Raw genomic sequence first — 19,238 nt, 5'->3', positions numbered from 1 at the left:
GAAGCTGCTCATTATTGTGAGCTGTGCAACCATATATAAACCCATAATGAAAGAATTTATCATTTATGAGACTGCATAGAAATCTCTTGGGCTCTATTAGTGCCCATCATATTTAAAACATTACTTACAGTACAAACTCCATTACAATTTCAATCTGATTGTGGCAGACTGATTAACCACACATAATCTTATAGTAATGACAATGTTTAAAAATATGCTACTCATGAATATTTGAATAAGACCTCAACATAATGTAAAATGCTGGAATTATTCCAATGACAGCTCAGATTTATTAGCTTTCCCTCTACTTGTTTAAACAGTAATGGTTTGGAGAGTTTACACAACAGCATGCAGTGTGTATCACCATCCAAAATACATCCTTTTCCCCTGCTCATAAAGACAAACACTAAAAATGTCTCATGGATTTTATTTTAATAAATTTTAGTAAAATGAGGTAGCTTTGCTTCAATTGGACATTTTCACCATTTAATTCCCCAGAAGTGTTTTACAAAATAACCATGTACTTCAACAAAACTTTTTTTCTTTTTGTGCAGAAAACACAATGATCAAAATTAGAGAACAGCAATGACTGTAGCACAGAGAAAAATCACAGCTAAATTAGTAGGAAGTGTACAAGCCCTTGCTTTGAATAACTTCAGCACATCTGCAGCCACAGGGCATCACTAGTGTCTCACACTGCTCTGGTGTGATTTTGGTCTACTCTTCTTCCAGTCTCTTCCACAGTTCGGCGACTGTAGTGGGTTTCGTGGCCATGACTCTGTTGCCAAGGATTTTCCAGAGGTTTTCTACTGGGTTTAGATCAGGATTATGGGCTGGCCATTTCATTATTTCAGTGTTTTCAGTTTCAAAGAACTGCTTTACTTGTGTGACAGGGGGCAATGTCCTGCATGAAAATTGCTGGCTTCTTGGGTGATGAACACTGGGGAGGAACCGCATGTTGTTGAAGAAGGTTCTAATAAACATTTGCATTCACTCTGCCTTCTTCTACACCACTACACACACCTCACTGGGGAGGCAACAGTGGTGCAGTGGTAGAGCAGTCATCTCCCAACCAGAAAGTTGAAGGTTTTAATCTTGGTGCCAGCAGTCCACGTGTCAAAGTGTCCTTGGGAGAGACACTGAACCCCCCCCCCCGATGGCTAGAGCCATCTTGAGGTGGTGCCGCAGATGGCTGCTATCGGTTCTGTACTGGAAACAAATTCCTTGTGTGTAACATACTTGGCCAATAAAGGTGATTGTGATTATCCTTATCCTCACCACTTCTCATCTCTCCTTCCAGTTACCTGTAACACTGAAGTGATCTGTTAACTTGCACATCCTCTACTCACAGAATAATGCTCTGTGCACACTTCATATGCTGATACTGTATATTTATTTTTGCACTATTAACCTCTATTGAACTGTTCACTCAAGTAACTTATCTTCTTATTCTGCACTGTTTCATTCCATCTCATCCCATTACACTAGTGTTCTATAAGCTTAATGTAACTTATCCATTACTTGTAATTTGAATCCATAGTCTGTTGTATACTGTACATTACCCTACATATCTCACTGTAAATATCTATTGTACATATCCATTGGTAAATTAGTACTGACTGTACATACTGCGCACTCTGCACTGCTGTTAGATGCTAAACTGTAATTTTGTTGCCTTGTACTTGTGCATGGGTAATGACAAAATCTAATCTAATCTTTTCAAATAACATTTAAGTAGTTCATACTGTGCTTCACAATATACAGTATGTAACTAATGAAATATGCTTAAAATACTGCTCTTTTACTCGTGTTTGGATAATTTCAAATAGGACTAAGGAGTGACGTTGACATTTAGGAAGTTGTAGGTTGTTCTCTAATTTTAATCTCCAGTGTATAGTTTTCATCTCAGTATAACCTCAGAACACACTAGACATTTCATCAACAATAAGTGGTAAACCTTTCTTTCTTAGCAGATTCTCAGTCATCCAGGTCATAGTAAGCAGAAAAAAACTGGACTAGATTTCTAGGTCGAAGACGTTTCACCTCTTATCCAAGAGGCTTCATCAGTTCTGGCTCAACACCAGTCAGTCAAGTTTTTTTTTCACCTTTCTTTCTTAGCCTCACCTATATGTTCCCAAAAAAAGGGGATTAAACCCATTACCTGCCCTCATTTGTATAAATGCAAAGTAGTCTCATTATTTCATTACCAGGGAAAAGAGAGGGACTAGTATGAGAAGAATGCATCTGTGAGCCCTCATCCCTCAGTAACATCCTGTGGAAAAGGAAGCTCCCCAGTAGCATGTTTTATATAATGCAAATGAAGCATTGCCACATCATCAAAGCCCATATCACATTCAAAGCACTCCCATTCCCAATACTTATGCTTTCTGTGCACATGTGTTTCCTGCAAGTCACTCTTGTCCAACTCCTGCCTTGCTTGTGGCTGTGTGGTTTCTGATTTCGATGGATCTGACCTAGTCGAGGTAGGCGGGTGTGAAAGCTTGAAGTCATGCATAGGCTCTCCACAATCAGACTCTTCAGACTTATCCTGATCCCCAAACTCAGCATCCTCACATGGCTGTTGTCTTTCACTTTCCTCTGCACTTTTTTCCTTTCCTGGCTGCTCATCCATGTGTGTGTTCATATCGGGCTCCTCTTTAACACTAGTAAGCATCTTCATTTTAATCCTTCCCTTCTTTGCCATAATCGCAGAATTCTTGATCCCCAGAGACCTCCTTTTGGACCCAACATGAAATCTATGATACCTGTTTCTGTGACCAATCAGATTACCAGGTTGAGCAAAGCTCTTCCCGCAGAATGAGCACTGGTGAGGCTTTGCTCCGGTGTGGGTGTTTGAATGATTTACAAGATGTGAAGACGTTTTGAACCTCCTGTGGCAAATGTCGCACTTATGTTGCCTCAGACTGTGACCCTGCAGGTGTCCATCTAGTGACCCTTCATCTCTGAAGCCTTTGGCACAAACTAAGCACCAAAATGGTTTCTCTTTATGGACTTCAGTGTGACTCAGCCATGCCTTTACAGAAGTGAAGGTTTTGTTACACTGATCACATCTGGGAGGTTTTGATCTAAATGGTTTGTGTGACCTGTGAACTCTGAGGTGGCCAAGTAGCCGTGTTCGCCTGACAAATGACATGCCACACTCTGGACACTCGTATTTATTTAAAGTCTGGATACTTTTTGGTGCTGAAGGGTGGTTTTCGTGTAGCTGCTGGTGTTTTCTGAATGAAACCAAATAACTATAGATCTTCCCACAGACCAAACAAGTATAAAACTTCCGAAGGTTATTCATCATCGAGTCTGTGGGTACTCCATCACCTTGTATTAATTCCAGTGGTTTTGATTGTAATGAACTGCTCATGTCACACCCACCGCCATCTGTGTTTTCATCTCCATTTTCTCTGTCATTTCTTCCAGAGACCAGTTCTGCTGCAGGCTTCCTGCAGTCTCCTGTCTCAGCCTCCTCCTCCTCCTCCTCCTCCACCGCATGCTGTTGCAGGTGAGTCTCGAAGTCTTCGCAGCATGTAAACTTCAGTCCACACTCCTGGCATGCAACCGTGCACTTAACTACAAAAGAAGAAAAAGAACAAATACGGACTTGAGTATCTTATAAATTGTCATTTCATGCATTACATTTTGAACGGCATGCAACCGTGCACTTAACTACAAAATAAGAAAAAGAACAAATACGGAGTTGAGTATCTTATAAATTGTCAGTTCATGCATTACATTTTGAACTTCAATGAGTATACAGAATAAACTGGCATCTGATTTTGTCAATAAAACAGGTCAAATAATTATTCTGTGAAGTTCGAGCTGACATTTTGCACTGTGGTAGAAAAAGCAGCAGGTTAAATACACTTACAAGACTTTGTGGCTCTTCTCTTCATTCACTGATGACCAGGCATCTTAACACTGCTTCAATATCAGAGTGCTGCACATTAATACACTTCCATTTAGATACCGTCGCTGCTGTGCAGGTTGGATTCCAGTTATTTTTTAAGTAGCACATGGGATATGCATCTTTAAATTAAATCAAGTCAGCGTCTGCTATTTTGCTTAAAAAATTACTCAATTATTGAAGTTGCTCATTAAATTCAGTCCAGTTACTGATAAATCAACCAGTCATTTCAGCTTTGAAATAGTAAATGTGAGATGAAATATGATCAGCAAAAAGGACTTTTAAAATGCATTAAAATACATTTTGTGGTCCCATTTTGGTTATTAAATCATTTAAAGAGAGAAGTGCCTGATAAGTTTTACATTTTCTACATTGGGCTTGATAACACATTAATTAAATTGAATTTTAATTCATTAGTGAAATCAACTGATATAGTGATTATAATTAAATATGGTGAAAATTTGTGGCTATTCTGGTGCCACACACCAGGCCCCATATTTACCGTATCATGTGCTGTGCATACAATAGGCCAAATCAATTGTGTGAGGAGTAATGGTCTGCAGTTGGAAATAAACTAAATACATATTAAGATTTTTTTCCTTTGCTTTCTGATCAGCAGATTAGTCTGAAGATGAGTGCCAATCACAAAACCAATATTGATAAACCAAACTGATAATTCTACCAAAAACAAGACTCCAATTAATTACACAACTTAATACTTCACACAAAATTTGATCAGTTTATTTTTAGCTTTTTCTTCTTTGTTTCAGAAACAGCAAGTTAAACAAGTAGTCAAAAGGTGTATTGGTCATCTAGGGGGAAATATGACTTCTGTAAATTATCACAGTAACGTTCAATAATTTTTCCACTACATAAATGGTAGAATAAACTAAGAAGCATCCAAAAATGATCATAAGCACTACTGAGTAATAAAAAATGAATCAACAAAGAAAGAATACAGGAGTGTAAAAATCAATTAATGCAAACTGCATTGAGTATAACAATTGCTTAACTGTTAGTTGTTTAACGGTAGTAGCCAGTTACAATGTTCAGCACCAGGACACCCTCTACCAGCTCACATTACTGAATTTCACATACTGATGTCAGTAGCGCATTTCATTTTTCAGGAAATTTTTAAAGGCATGACAAACATGGACATGCATACAAGTTTTTTTTGTTTGTTTTTTAAACCATACCAGTGATCCCCAAAGAGATTAAGGTTCAGCTGACAGAATATTCAAAATGGGGACAAAACACATGGTGACTCAACACGATACCTTTGTGACATTTCAATACAAGTCCTTAGAAGGTGCGAGTCATTAATGTACATGTACTAGTCCAGTGTAAAGGAAAGCCTGAGAAGAGAAAAACCAGCTACTATGTATAAAGGATCTCAAATAATACTGAAACAAACAGGGAGAGCATTGTGTACTTAGACTACACTAAAGGTCTGAGGAAAATGTCTAGCTTTACATATTTGGCAATCTCAAAAAGACACCTCCACAGTCTATAGTGCCAATATTTCACTTATCAGTTTCTTTAGTCTAATGCGCTCCATGTGCATGTTCAATATAGTGCTGGTGTAAATCGGTTTCTTGATGAAAAATCGGTTCCACCTTCAAGACAAGTAAGGCCATTGGTATCTCCTGATGTGACAGCAGCACTCTGCCTTTTATAGTCACCAGCACATTCCTGGCGATGATCGATAAGGTCCTGTATCTCACTGAAGGTCCTGGGGCAAAATAGGGCAATGATATGAATCATTGTTAGTGTGCTGAGTTTCATGTTTGTGTAACGCAGTCGGTGAAAGGAAGGCTTTGCCACAATGCTGGCACTTATGGCTACTTTGTGACTGGCTGTCTGGGTTTAGTGCAGGACCATACAGTGTAGGGGATGGAAAAGACTTGCCTCTGTGGTCAGCAGAGGTGGTGGTGGGTTTTAGAGGCTTCGAGGTCATAGCTGCACTGAGCCTATAATGAACTTCATTTGGGAGACGACAGCGGACTTCATCATGCCAGGCAAGGTGCTGCTGCAGCTGATTCTCAGCCCAAAAGCCCTGACAGCAAAGGGCGCAACAATAAGGCCGGCTCTTAGCCTTGGTCTTATGGATTCCCAGTTGTTCCTCTGTTTGGAAGGCTTTCCCACAATTATCACACTTAAAGAGGCATTTAGCTGTATGCTCTGACAAATGGCTGAGTGGTGGGGAAACCTCAGCCATGGCTTCAGAAGTTTGGGCCTCCTGTTTAGACCCCTGCTTTACCTCTGGGCACACTTTCTTATGGTCAAAGAGTGTACCTGTGGTACTGCACAGTTTCCCACAGTCAAGGCATGAGACAGATTTCACAGGCGTGGAGTCTAATCCGATTCTTGTTTTTCCTCTTCCAAGAGGACTACTCTTTTCAAGAGGATAACTGCTCATTGTTTGAGTGTTGTCAACAGGCGAATAATCTGTCTTTCTGAATTCACTCCTTGAGACACTGGACACTGTTTTTGTACTCAGAGGGACCTTATTTTTGCCTTTTGTCTTCTTGGAGTGGGCCTGCCACTTGTGGGCACGCAAACCTCTCGCTTTAGCAAAGGTCAGAGTGCAGAAGGGGCACTGGTGGACTTTTGGCTTCAGTGCTGAAGACATGAGCTCACCGTCACTGATAACCTGTTCTGACACTTGCTCTACAGAGATGAGCCTCTCTCTTTGAGGAGCTGCAGCCACCAAAAGGTTACCATGCTCATTTTCATAGTGGGCAACTAGAAATGAAGCTTGTGCAAAAGTCTTGTTACATTCTAGGTATGACAGCGCTGAGTTTTCCATTGCACTGCTGCTCTCTGTACTTTTGTCTGGCTCACTTTTTTTAGTCTGACACTGAGGATTAAACATCTGGTGACGCTGGAGAACACAATGGTTAAAAAACTGCTTGCCACATTTGTTGCACTGAAAAGGCCCATCCTCTGATTTGTGGTTAACAGATGTCAAATCATCCTCTTTTAGTGAGGACTGTGACTTCTTTTCTCTGTGCCATCTTTTGTGGGAGCCGAGGGCCGAGTTGGACATGAATCGCCTTCCACATTCTGAGCAGTGAAATAACCCCTTACTTGGCTCTTCCCGTTTAGGTTTCTTTAGCATTACAGACATGGCCAGTTTTGCTTTTGCCGCAGATCTATATCCCTCAGCGTGAATTCTTTTATGAAAATTCAAAGCTCCAACCACTGAAAAACTTCTGTCACACTTTTTGCATTTGTATTTCAAATACGTTTCATTTGGGTTTTCTACGTTGCCCACACCTGCTTGATTTTCCACCTTTAGCTGCCCACTGCCCATTTGATTCTTTACTTCAGTATCAAGTGTGGAGTGCTCAGATCTTTCCAGTGTACTCATACCCATCCTATTCTTGTGCAGTTTAAGAGCATCATTTTTTCCTGAGGGTTCTGTCTTACAATCGACTGCTTGACTCTCCCTTTTAATGCAAAGCCTGCGATGAGCCCGTAAAGAGGCCTTGTTGCTGAAATGTGCACCACATGTTGCACACTGGAGATCTTTTGGCGTGACAGTGGATGGTGATGACGAGTGCCCAGACTCATACCCATGGCTTTTCATATGAAACTGAAGTGCTTTGGCCCGTGAAAAAAGCTTCCCACAGTCAGGACAGCTGTAGGTGTTCTTTTGCAACTGCTCCACCTGATGCTGAAAAGACTTAATGGGTGGTGGGAGTAACTGGTCATTATGCACCACCTGGTGTCTGAGGAGGCTGGAAAAAAGCCGGAATGACCTGTTGCAGAGTTCACATCTATGGTTTCCATTTTCATGTTTTCTCATGTGTAGTGCCATAATGCCCTTGTGACGAAATGTTCTACCACACACAGGACATGCGACCTTTACGCTGGAGCGCGGATGACCATTAACAGATCCGGTGCCACCTTTTCTTAGCCTCAAATCTGCACACTCTGTCTGACTTTGCTTGTGGTGGGAATAAGCTCCTAAAGACCAAAAACCCTTCCCACACTTTTCACAATGATAAATCTTTGGGCCTAGAAGGGTTTTCTTTGGATTGTATTCCTTCTTAGTATCCAAAACATTCTCTCTCTTTTTTGCAGAGCAGTTTTTCATATGGTTAAACAACCTAGCTGCATGAAAATAAGACATCATGCAACCTGGGCATTGGAATTCTTTTCTCTTGGGATAATGCAACTGATCTAATACACTGTTGCTTGAATTATGATCACTGTGTTTTTGAATATGACTGTGGTGTGCTGCATAACTACTTGCTTCATGACCACATATGTCACATGTGTAAACTGCTACTGACTGACCAGGAGTCTGCTGTCTTCTATTACGAACACCATGCCACATTCTGTGAACACGCAGTGACGAAGCGCTAGTGAACCATCGGTAGCACTCTGGACAATCAAATCTTTCCCCCGTTATTTTATTCTCTGCTTCTTTCGCTGTCAGTGCGCACTGCTCATCAGCCTGCTCAAAGTCAATCTGCACAATTTTCAAGTCCATCTCTGGTTTTGAAACAAGACTACTGGGGGAAATGTCAGTGTCATCATTGTCTCGTACCTCCTGATCTGATTCACAAAGCAGCTCAAGATCAGGATTCAGGTCCTGGGCAGACTCGTCCTCAGATTCACTTGCACTGATCACCTGAACAATAAAGTCCCCAGGTTCATAACCCTCCACATCTTCACTGGCCTCATTTACAAGTGAGTCTTCAGGAATCATAGTGGTTGGAGAAACACTCTCTGATTCGACTTTTGCCACCAAGTGTGCAGTCTCTTTTTCTTCACTTGACAACATTTTCTGTTGAGGTAGCAGAGACGTGCACATCTGAGCCTCCTTCTCTGTTTCTTGGAAAACATCTGTGTGATGAAGTTGATGCGATTGAAGTGCTGAAGCCCGGGAAAACTTTAGCTTGCAAACTTTACATTCAAATGCCTTCTTCTGTAGCTGACACACTTGATGAAGAAAGGACTTTGCTGGCATCTCATCGCTGTGCACCATGCGTTGGTGCCTGTAGTAGAATGTTAGCGTCATAAATACTTTTCCACATTCCTCACACGAGAATCTTTTCGCAGAATTCTCTGACTGATTAGCATGCCATCGCTGATGGTTGAAGAGGGCGATCTGGCCACTGAAACCCTTTTTACACTCGCTACAGTAAAACTCATTGCAGTTTTTTTTTGGTTTTTCTTTAATTTCTTCTGGAGCACACTGAGTGTTACGGCTAAAACGTTGGTGTGTTTTCAGGCGCGTAAGAGCAGAAAAAGCTTTACCACATGAACACTTAAAAAGGTTTTTAGGAGTATCACCTGTCTGGTTTTCACTGGGGTTGGCTTCAACTATTGACTCTTCAGTGGGAGGTGACTCTCCTGAACTCCTGGTCCGTGATTTTACTAGCTTTTCCTCGTGACAACGACGGTGTGCATCAAGAGCTGAAGCGCGAGAATAATTCCGCCCACAAGACTCGCACTGAAATGACTTCTTTTTCAAATGTTCGAGATCATGAAAAACTGATTTGGAGGCTTGTCTGTGTGAGCGCTGATGGTTGAGAAAGTGTCCAATCACAATATAACATTTTCCGCAGTCTGGACACTCATAAGTGGGCTGTTTTGTTATCCCAGAATTCATCTGAATACCAGACTCATTTTGGGAGCTTTGGCCATGGTTCTTCTCCATGTGTGAGTGGAATTCACTCAGTTCAACAAATGAGACTGAACATAAAGTACAGAAATGAGCAGTTTCGCTGTTTTTTTCTGCATCATGTAAACCACCCAACTGGTCATCTAAGTATACATTTTCTTGCAGGTGCTGATGGCGATGCTCCAAGTAGACTGCCTCCTCTCTGAAGGCTTCTCCACAATCCTGACAGCAGAAAACCCCAACCCCTAGAAGTAAAAAGGGGAAAATAGGAGGTCAAAGCCACTCCTGTTTCCAGAGAAATTAAAGGGGGAAAAAAATCACAAAACTACAAGTGCAAATCATGTCTTTATTTTAAAAGTAGAATTAGACTTTACAGTATAATCAAACAAAAAGGTTTTTCAAATAAAATGATAAAAATTTGATTATGAAAATATAACTCAGACGTGACTTCAATCATTCAGTTTTACTGATCAAACCTGAACAGTAAAGTGGTTTTAGGTGAAACATCTGGTTCCAACAACCACATTTATGCCAATTAAACTTGCTCTTAATGCATAGCATAGTGATGACCTGCACATCTAGAAATCTAGAGCCTTTAGTCTAGGGTTGCACCAGCAAATAGCAGAGTAACTGACAATGTTCGAGCCATTTTGATGCTGCCCTGTTGCTACTTTGTGCTGTCATGCAATTTGCATTTAATCTTTTGTTCAAATTTGCATTCTAATATTTTCTCTGTGTGCATTTTAATGTTTTAGCTATTTGTGTGCATTGTGTTAAGCACTTTGAATTGCCTTTGTGTATGAAAATGTGCTATGTAAATAAATGTTGCCTTGCCTTTCAGTAATAGTCATGTTTTTGACATAAAGTTGCATACAAAATATCCTTGAGCACAAGCACATGAAGCAGTGAGGACACCGTTGTCCATTGTCTGACAATAAAAATAGATGCCACAAAACCTATTGTTCTTTTTTCAAAAACAGTGTATGCCATTTTGTTTTCACACAGCTATACCAAAGAAAGACATCTTTAACACACTCTCACTAGTTCCATCATTGTTAAGAAAATCGGTGTACTTAACAATGAGAATATTTCACTATGATTCTAAACCCAACATGTGTGTTGTCCAAGGGCACTACTTACCTGGAGAGTCCATTTAAAGATTAACACAGCCCGATTGTCTCACTACTTACCTGGAGAGTCCATTTAAATTAAGATTAACACAGCCCGATTGTCGGGCACTACCAAAACTCGGTACCAAATCATCTTAACTGGCATTATTCAGGGGAAGCTGGCCTGCAACCAATTATATGATCTTGTCAAGTTCTTACAAAGAACACACTAGTCCTAGGTTATCAATACTTTTTATGTTACTACTAAAAATCTAATGCTGAACCTATGTACCATCCAATATTACTCCAAATGTAATGCAGCAAAGGAAAATAGCATTTTTATGATGCACTGCACATTTATTTTGCACACACAAGAAGTGCAGGGATAAGCCGAGTGTGTTTCTGTCAGTCAGTATCACATTCTGGACCAGGGATGTTCTTATTCTAAGTAACTAATGAAGCAAAACAAAAAATTCAAGTGAACATAAACCTGATACTGAAGACAAAGCTTATTCAGCTGTTGCTAAATGGTTAATAATGAAAAAGAAAATATCACAGGAAAGCATGAGATGAGTGGGTCAACAGTTGTCAAAGACTGAACCCAGGGCCTCATACATACAAAGCTGTAACTAAATGCAAGCTGTGGATCACTTTCAGCACAGTAGAGGTCAACACTGTGCACAGTGCTTCAACTCATCAGATTTCTAAAGACTAAAAACAAAAAACAGTTTTCATAAATGTTTTGCGACTCATAAAATACTAAAAAATTGTAGGTCAGCATTTCACCTCTGTGGTCTCACAGCTCGGCCTGGCCACATAGTGAATACTGTTCAACAGGACTGCAGTTATGGTATTTTTCCATCACTACACGAGTAACGAATTTCATAGTGTGAACAAGCTCCTGTGTAGAACTCCGCTGCCTGATAATTAAATAAACGTCAGTTTATGCTTAATGGCGATATGCATTTGCCATAAACGTGGTTATTTTCGATAAGTACGTTTCATATATTGTCATGTTTCTACGCTGAAGTTGTTGTAGCGGGACACAACGACTCACCAGTGCTAACAATGTTAACGTTCAAATGACGGCTTAATACTTACTGTCAGCGGTGTCCTCGGCCGATGGAGCGACGATGTTTTCAGATGTTCTGTCTCTATTGCGGGGCTGGTTTTCTGCTCCATCCTCTTCGATCGCCACAGGAACAGCTCCGTCCATCTTGGTGTGGCTATTTGGTATTACTAGCTTACTTTAGCTACTGATCATTAGCTTAACGGCGCCACAGTTGTTTGAATATTGGCTTACTTATCAGCGACCACTCAGCGCAAAGCCTAACTGAAAATGGGTGGATGCAAAGTGTATGATAATCCAGTTTATTATCACACAGCACAACAACAACTTCTTGGTCAGTTTATATTGATGGCAGTGATAAAGAACAGCAAAGCTAGCTGTTTTGGTCACACACACATCTGCTCTGTATAGCTGCGCATCCTTCGGCGGAAGTGGATTCTTATTCTTCTTCTTCTTCGTCGTCGTCTTCATCGTCGTCTTCTTCTTCTTCTGTTTTGTTTCCTCCAGACAAGGCTGGCAATCTGAGGTAGTGAATAAACCTGAAAATAAAATCTATTATTCTCAAAGGAATCTGCTCACACAAGCAAGGTCAAATGAGCACCTTCAAAAAGGCTCCAGGCCAAATCAGCAGTCGTCATTCTGATTCCGTTTAGATCATAAATGTAATGTTCTTTGTTTCTGCGGATCCCAACCGGACAATAAACAGTTAAATATTTCACTGTGAAATTTTCGGAAAAGTGGGGACACCTTAAGTTATTATGGTAATAACATTATAAATTGTGACATTGTTACTTCACTACCCCTCAACAGTAGTCTACATTAGATGATTACATTTTGTTCAGCTTGATCAACTGCAACAATAAAACATAATGTATAAATTAATGCATCCGTGATAATAACACTGGGCCATTTTCCGCATGGAGTACTTTTTGATACTAGTTAATTTTTTTCTAACTAATACTTCTACTTAAGTGATGGTTTCAATGTAGAAGTTTTTTAAATATTGCATTTTCACAGTAGTAAAAGATTAAAAACGCATGATCACAAATTATATTCACTATTATGAGAATAATTTAATGAATAATTTTTATGTGGCATTTTATTCTCAATTTAGCCAGTTAATTAATGTAACACTTGCAGAGTTTCTTCCTCCAAGCAGGGACAATTTCATAGAGAAAACACCAAATTTATAACCACATGCCTTAATTAATCTTGATGCATACTTGCTTTATATACTTTTATTTTTTCATGACAGAATTCAAAATAATAGATTCACATCTCCAGGAATAATAATTGAATTTGCTTTAAAAATCAAATGTATAAGAAGCTAATTATCATAAAAATTATCATCCTTAGAATTTGTACCAACAATTAATCTATAAAGCTACTGGTTAAATGATGGTCAGCCCTGAATTAAGGTGCCAAACAAGTACTGCACAACACAACATTATAATCAAAGGCAAGTTTTATTTAATCCAATATGTAGACATCATGGGAAATTTCTATTTCTTTCCATGCTAAAACAGTGGATAGAGGTAGAAGGGCATGTTTTGTATCTTAAGACATGAATGTTAAAATGCACTGAGACATATTTTTTTTTCCCACAAATGGACCTTGTGTTTATTTTACAGTATTAATGAAAAATTTCAGTCATTTATTGGGCAACCAAAGCCACTCTATGCCCATTTTCATAACAAAGGAGATGGGATTCTGTGCTCAGCTAAATCTACAGTTGGTGAAATATTCACAAATAATACATTGACTCAAAAGTGGACTTAATTTTACAGTAGATGTTAAGTACTACCAACCACAATCTTTTTTAAAGCCTAATTGTGCAGTGTATCATTCATGGCACATTGCCAAACATTAGCTAAATTTGACAGATTAGAGCAAAACATATTTTAGATAATTGATTTCATATTTGCCTCATCATTCTAAAAACATTAATGACAAAACATTGCATAAATATAAATTTATCACTAAATTCATTTTGACAAGTGCCAGCAACAATTGTGTAATGACACTACTTTCTCCCAGTTCCCAATAGTCAGTCGATGTTCAATTTACAGAAAATGCGTTTTGAAATTACCTTTACGTGTGACCATCACATTTTGTTTACAGATACTTTCACTTTGACTGTATAATGAGAACTTTAGTTATGAGATATATGGACCCAGCCAATGGCCCTGTGAATACAAGTGTTTTCTAACAGGAGTATACTTTATGTACTCAACCTTTCATTGTATATTCTGAAATATGTAATCTGTGAACCCCCCTCGCCCAAAGAAAGCAAAAACATACATTTCTTTACAGTAACTTAGAAAGAGTTGCTCTGTGTTTTGGGAGTGAGGTCACATTGTTGAGTCTACTTTAAGCACAAACTAGGCCTAGAATACCAAGACAGCAGACATGCAGACTACTCAGAAAAGGCACACAGTATACTATACATGAAGAAACACAGTTCAAATGGTTCAGGACATATGAACAGAACTATAAAAGTACTAATATTATCTAAATCTAAATGTTATTGGCAATAAATGAAATGTCGACCACAAAACCTCATTAACGTGCTTCCCCCTCAGAGAGTATTTAAGCCAGGTAAGTATTTGGATAACTTAAAAAAAAAGAGTGAAACTAATTTAATGGCACATGTGTACACCATTTCAAACAACACTGTGCAGTCTAATTTGGAGCTGAAAGACATAAAATCAAATGTGGATCAAGTGTGCAAATTTCACTTTTATGCATTTATTTCTAATGCCCATCTACTCAACTGGTCAAACTGCACAACTGAGGGTCAAACAAATGAGGTTCCACTAAATAAAAATTAGATAAAAAACATAATTATTGTTGCTAGTGTAGAAATGTTAAATCTCTCCTTGTGCATGTTGCAAGTAATGCATTTGTAGGTCCAGCTCTCGAGGAAGAGAGCACCCGCATATCATGCACTGGAGAAGCCGTTCGGGAGCAAAAGGCAAACGGGGTCCAAGTTTGTGAGGTTCAGTCCGTGGGGCAAGCTGAGGTAGGGGCAGGGTCTGTGGCATGTGTGACCTCTCACTCATGACTGCCTGTGGTGTGAAAAAAATATTTGGGTGTGGAGGTCTTGGAAGTGCACCAACTGCGACAGAGTGAAGAGAGTGAGGGCCAGGCAAAGGAAGAGGAGGGAGTGGAGCAAGTGGAGGTGAGAAAAATGGAGAAGGCTGATTTATGATTATTTGAGTGCCTGTTACCATTGGCTGTTGCTGCAGCTCCTGTCCATTCCCTGGTTTGAGCTGACCAGTAAGCAACGTTTGAGGACCCACTGGATTACTTTGGAAGCCCCATACTGGCGTTCCCATCCCCTGGCTAAAACGATGAGGGTCGTACTGAATGGAGATGGGAACCTTCTGTGTCGCTGTCTGACTCTGTACACTGGCCCAGCTAGATGACACCTGCTTTTGCTGTAGCTGAAAATCTTGATTCTTTACCATTTTCTCAGGGGTGTTTATAGTCTTTGGAATTCCTGGTGGTGTCTGTATGTCCCACAAGGTGCTACCTACGCCGTGAGAAACAGGAGTTGAAATTGGCATAGCACTGCTTTGGTCTATTTGTGTTGAGGTGGATGCACCCCCTAAGCCTGGAGCCCACTGCTTTTGTGGCTCACAGCCGTTCCATGGCTTCTCCGGCTGGCTAACAGTCGACGGTATTACTTGAGGATTACTCATGTCCCACATTCTACTGTCCTCTTTTTTGGGCGGTGTGGATGGCTCCTTTTGTGCTGACACTGGGGCACCTGGCCATCTCGGCAGCTGTAGCTCTTGACCAAGCTTATTTGGAGAGCTCTGTGAATTTGCTAGTGAAGTGGGTCTGATGCTCCACAGAGCTGCTCCATCAATGTATGATGGGGGAATGGAAAAATCACGCTGCAGAGAGCTTGTGGAAGCCAGCACAGTGGATGTGGGGGTGCTACTCCATGTAATAGCCTTGGGCTGTCTGTGCTGCTCCATCTCACTCCCTGCTAATGGACTGGATTTTTTGGGCACAGATGCCAAGTGGGAGCTGATCATACAAGCTGCACTCTCCTTCATGTGAGATGACTCTAAACTCTGAGCAGATGTGGGGCCTGACTGAGCTAGCAAAGGGCTGTCTGCCCAGCTTGGACTTCTGTGATGGTGCTGCTGTAGGCCTGGCTGTGGCAGGCTGTCAAACTTTGCCTGCTGCGGGGCTGCATGTTGCTGCTGTGACGATGGGGCAGGCATTACCTCCCCACCGTCCACCTTCCACTGCACCGGCTGAGGATGTAGCTCGGACATCCACGGTTCCTGCTGCTGCCTGCTTTGTAAATCCACGCGAGACGGGAGCATGGAAGACTGCGGGTGGACTGGCCTTCTGTGCAGCTCAGCCTCCCTCAGCACAGAAACTGAGAATGGCAATGACTGAGAGTTAACCATCCCTGAGCCTCCTAATGGTCTAGACCAGCCCCACATGAGCTTCCCCGCCCTCCTCCCTCTGGTCCCCCTGCCTCTCATCCTAGCAGCAATTGGGAAACAAGTATACTGGCTGTAACCTTGGCGCTTCCGAGCATGAATTTTCTGGTGTACTAGCAGGCTGCTAAACCAGGAGAAGGTTTTGTGACACTCATCACAGCGATGAGGTCTCTCTCCTGTGTGTGTGTTCATGTGATCACGGAGCAGATAAGCTAATCCAAAGCTCTTGTCACACAGATCACACTTGTGAGGTTTGTCACCATTGTGTGACAACATATGGTGCTGCAGTTGGATCTCATCACTGTAGCCTTTGCGGCAGCTTGTGCAGCGGAACGGTCTCTCCTGATGCAGCTTCTGGTGTGTTTTCATGTTCTGCAGGAAGGCAAAGTCCTTTCCACAGTCAGGACATTTGTATGGCTTCTTGCCTGTATGAATGATGAGATGCTGCTGTAAGTAGCTACTGAATCGAAAGCCCTTGCCACACACTTTGCACTGGTAAGGCTTATCCTTGGAATGTATACGCATATGTAGCTCTAACACTGATCGATGGCGGAACGTTTTTCCACACTCAGAACACTTGTATGACTTAATGCTTATGCTATCACTTCTCCATTTCCCCTGTAAATAATCACTGCTTAATGGATTGAACTGCTTTTTTGGTGGTGCTGCCACTCTTTCTAAGTATTGCGCTACAGACTTGTGGACACTTAATAGATGTACCTTTAAACTAGATTCATCACGAAAAATACTCGGGCAATGTGGACAGCTGTGTCCTTTGTCCCACTGTTTCTGAATGTCCCTCGGGGATCTGGGTGTTCTCTCCAGCTTCTCATACTCGGCCTCATGAATAAGCATGTGGGCCCTCAGGTTAGCTGGTGTGCAGTAGGTCTGGGGACAAAGGGGGCAGTTGAATGTGCGTCTCGGTTCTGCGCTCTGGTATGTATTCTCTTTTCCTGGCCCTCTAACTGCCTCCTGTGCAGAAACAGGGGCCTGCTTGCTGGGCTGCTCAATGGAGGAGTTGTTTACATGCAGTCTATGCTGGCGGCAGTGTGCCTTCATGTTCTGCGCAAAGGCAAATTTTTTACCACATTCAGGGCAGCGGAAAGGCTTCTGGCCTGTGTGCAGATACTGATGCTGATGGAGGAGACTACTATACTTGAAGGTCTTACCACAGATGTTGCACAGGTGAGCACGCGTGTTGTCTGTGTGCTTGCGACGGTGATTTTCCATGACAGAGTAGTGTTTGAAAACCATGCCACACTCTGGGCATTCATAGGGTTTGAGAGCGGCGTGACATCGCTGGTGGTAGTGGAGGGCTGTGGTGTTTGTGAAAGCCTGATTGCACTCTTGGCATGTAAAGATGTTCTCCAGGGAGTGGGTCATCACATGCCTAGAGACAGAAACTCTAGAATGGAACTCCTGGCGGCACAGAGGGCAATGGTAAGGCTTTTCTACTGTATTGCTGCAGTTGTGGTCCCTCAGCTTATCCACTGTAGAGAAGGTCCTCTCACATTCTGCACACTGAAAACTACCCTCATCCTTTGTTTGGACTTCCTTCTTTGGAGTTACAAGTTGCTCCTCCTTCTCTTTATGTTCATTTCTGTGTTTAATGAGGCTGCTGCGGTGCTGAAAGGTAAGGCCGCACTCTTTGCAGGTGAGAGGTGTGAGCTCATCCTCATGTGCATGAAAGTGGCGGTGAAGGTTGAACGTCTCGCGGCGGTTGAACCTCTTTCCGCACTCCTTGCACACCAAACGACACTTTTTTGGCTTAGCTGTCAAATCAGCATCCTCCCCTCGGTCTGCCTCTTCATCATCTTCACCCCCCTCCTCTGTCCCATCTATGTCTCCCACCAGGCCCTCAGCCTTTTCCTTTTCTGCACTCTTCTCCTCAGGATGCGAGTTTTCCTCCTCGTGGATGCCCTCTGCATCAGCAATAATGCTGTCACAACCATGGGACTCCTGCTGCACTTCTTTAACACTCTTTGTAACATTATTGCGGTCTGGAAGAGAAATGCACATCATAATAACAGCTTAGCAAAGAAAAATAAACAATCTGTTACGCAAACATGTGCGTGTAGCTCACACACCTATTCATCTCAAGTGCACATAAAAAAAACCTACAGTGCAACATGCTAGCTTGACTTTGTTATGGTAATCACCGTTAGCAGAGTTGGCAGTGTGTATTGAACCGTTAGTCAAAGAAACAGCCCAGGTTGGCCTGGAGGCTAAAGCTAACTGTAAAATACATTAAAAATGTTAGCATACCACACTTTTCATTCTCCCTCTTCTGTGTTTTCGCCTCTTCATCGTCGTTTTCAGTTTCGGACCAGTCGAAAGCCCGTAGTACGTCGCCAGAAGCCTCTGCCATTTTTTCGGCCGATGTTAGGTCCTCCGGTGAAGTACATGTCGTTTTGTCGGCTCCAGCACCGGACTCGACACTAACCTCAGAATGGCTGGCATTACAACCGCAGTCGTTGCCAACACTAGGTCTCTGCTCATCGTCGGGGATCTCCGCGGCTTTATTACATGTTTCACCTTTCTGGTTCGAGCTGCATCCCAACACACCCGCCTCGGACTTCTCCCCAGATGTTTCCACCTCCTCTGCAGAGGATTTCTGTCGCTTTGGAGACTCCGAAGGGTCTACGGCAGCCATGTTTCACCCATGCACCCCCTTGCCCAGAGCACACAAGGATCATGCTAACCAGCCTGAACAAGGAATGACATTTCCGATCCAAACTTTCAAAATAAAACACCAATGACTAACAAACAGCTAACGTTTATCTTTTCCTAGAATGTCATTTGATACCTTTAATTATAAATTTCCCTTTCTACTACAGCCGTGATTTGTTGTTTTAGACGCCAGATACTCTCTTCACAACTTAATTCACCAAACTTTCCAACATAGGCTATATATACAGTGTATACACACACACACATATATGTATATATATGTATATACAGTGGTGTGAAAAAGTATTTGCCCCCTTACTGATTTCTTATCTTTTTGCATGTTTGTCACACTGTAATGTTTCAGATC

General features: G+C 41.7%; 2 protein-coding genes across 3 annotated transcripts; both read right to left on the bottom strand.

Annotated features, from left to right (window-relative positions):
- Positions 1-2,043: 2,043 nt before the first annotated feature.
- LOC109964880 (zinc finger protein 235) lies at positions 2,044-12,194 on the bottom strand. Of its 2 annotated transcripts, none has more exons than XM_020608471.1 (2): positions 11,768-12,194; positions 2,044-3,585 (listed from the first exon to the last, which is right to left on the bottom strand). In XM_020608471.1, exons 1-2 carry the CDS (start codon positions 11,880-11,882, stop codon positions 2,255-2,257), a joined length of 1,446 nt encoding a protein of 481 aa, XP_020464127.1. In that variant the 5' UTR covers positions 11,883-12,194; the 3' UTR covers positions 2,044-2,254. The 2 variants fall into 2 exon arrangements, with proteins under 2 accessions (XP_020464127.1, XP_020464126.1); XM_020608470.1 differs by lacking the exon at positions 2,044-3,585 and adding an exon at positions 4,636-9,802 and having other exon boundaries at positions 11,768-12,187.
- Positions 12,195-13,335: 1,141 nt separating this feature from the next.
- On the bottom strand, positions 13,336-18,928 carry LOC109964891 (uncharacterized). The gene is made up of 2 exons (XM_020608487.1): positions 18,467-18,928; positions 13,336-18,201 (listed from the first exon to the last, which is right to left on the bottom strand). Exons 1-2 carry the CDS (start codon positions 18,852-18,854, stop codon positions 14,603-14,605), a joined length of 3,987 nt encoding a protein of 1,328 aa, XP_020464143.1. The 5' UTR covers positions 18,855-18,928; the 3' UTR covers positions 13,336-14,602.
- Positions 18,929-19,238: the final 310 nt, after the last annotated feature.

This window comes from Monopterus albus, unplaced genomic scaffold (assembly GCF_001952655.1).
Source record: "Monopterus albus unplaced genomic scaffold, M_albus_1.0 scaffold93.1, whole genome shotgun sequence".
In the NCBI taxonomy this organism is placed as follows: domain Eukaryota; kingdom Metazoa; phylum Chordata; class Actinopteri; order Synbranchiformes; family Synbranchidae; genus Monopterus; species Monopterus albus.
This window is presented reverse-complemented; position numbering and strand designations above follow the sequence as displayed.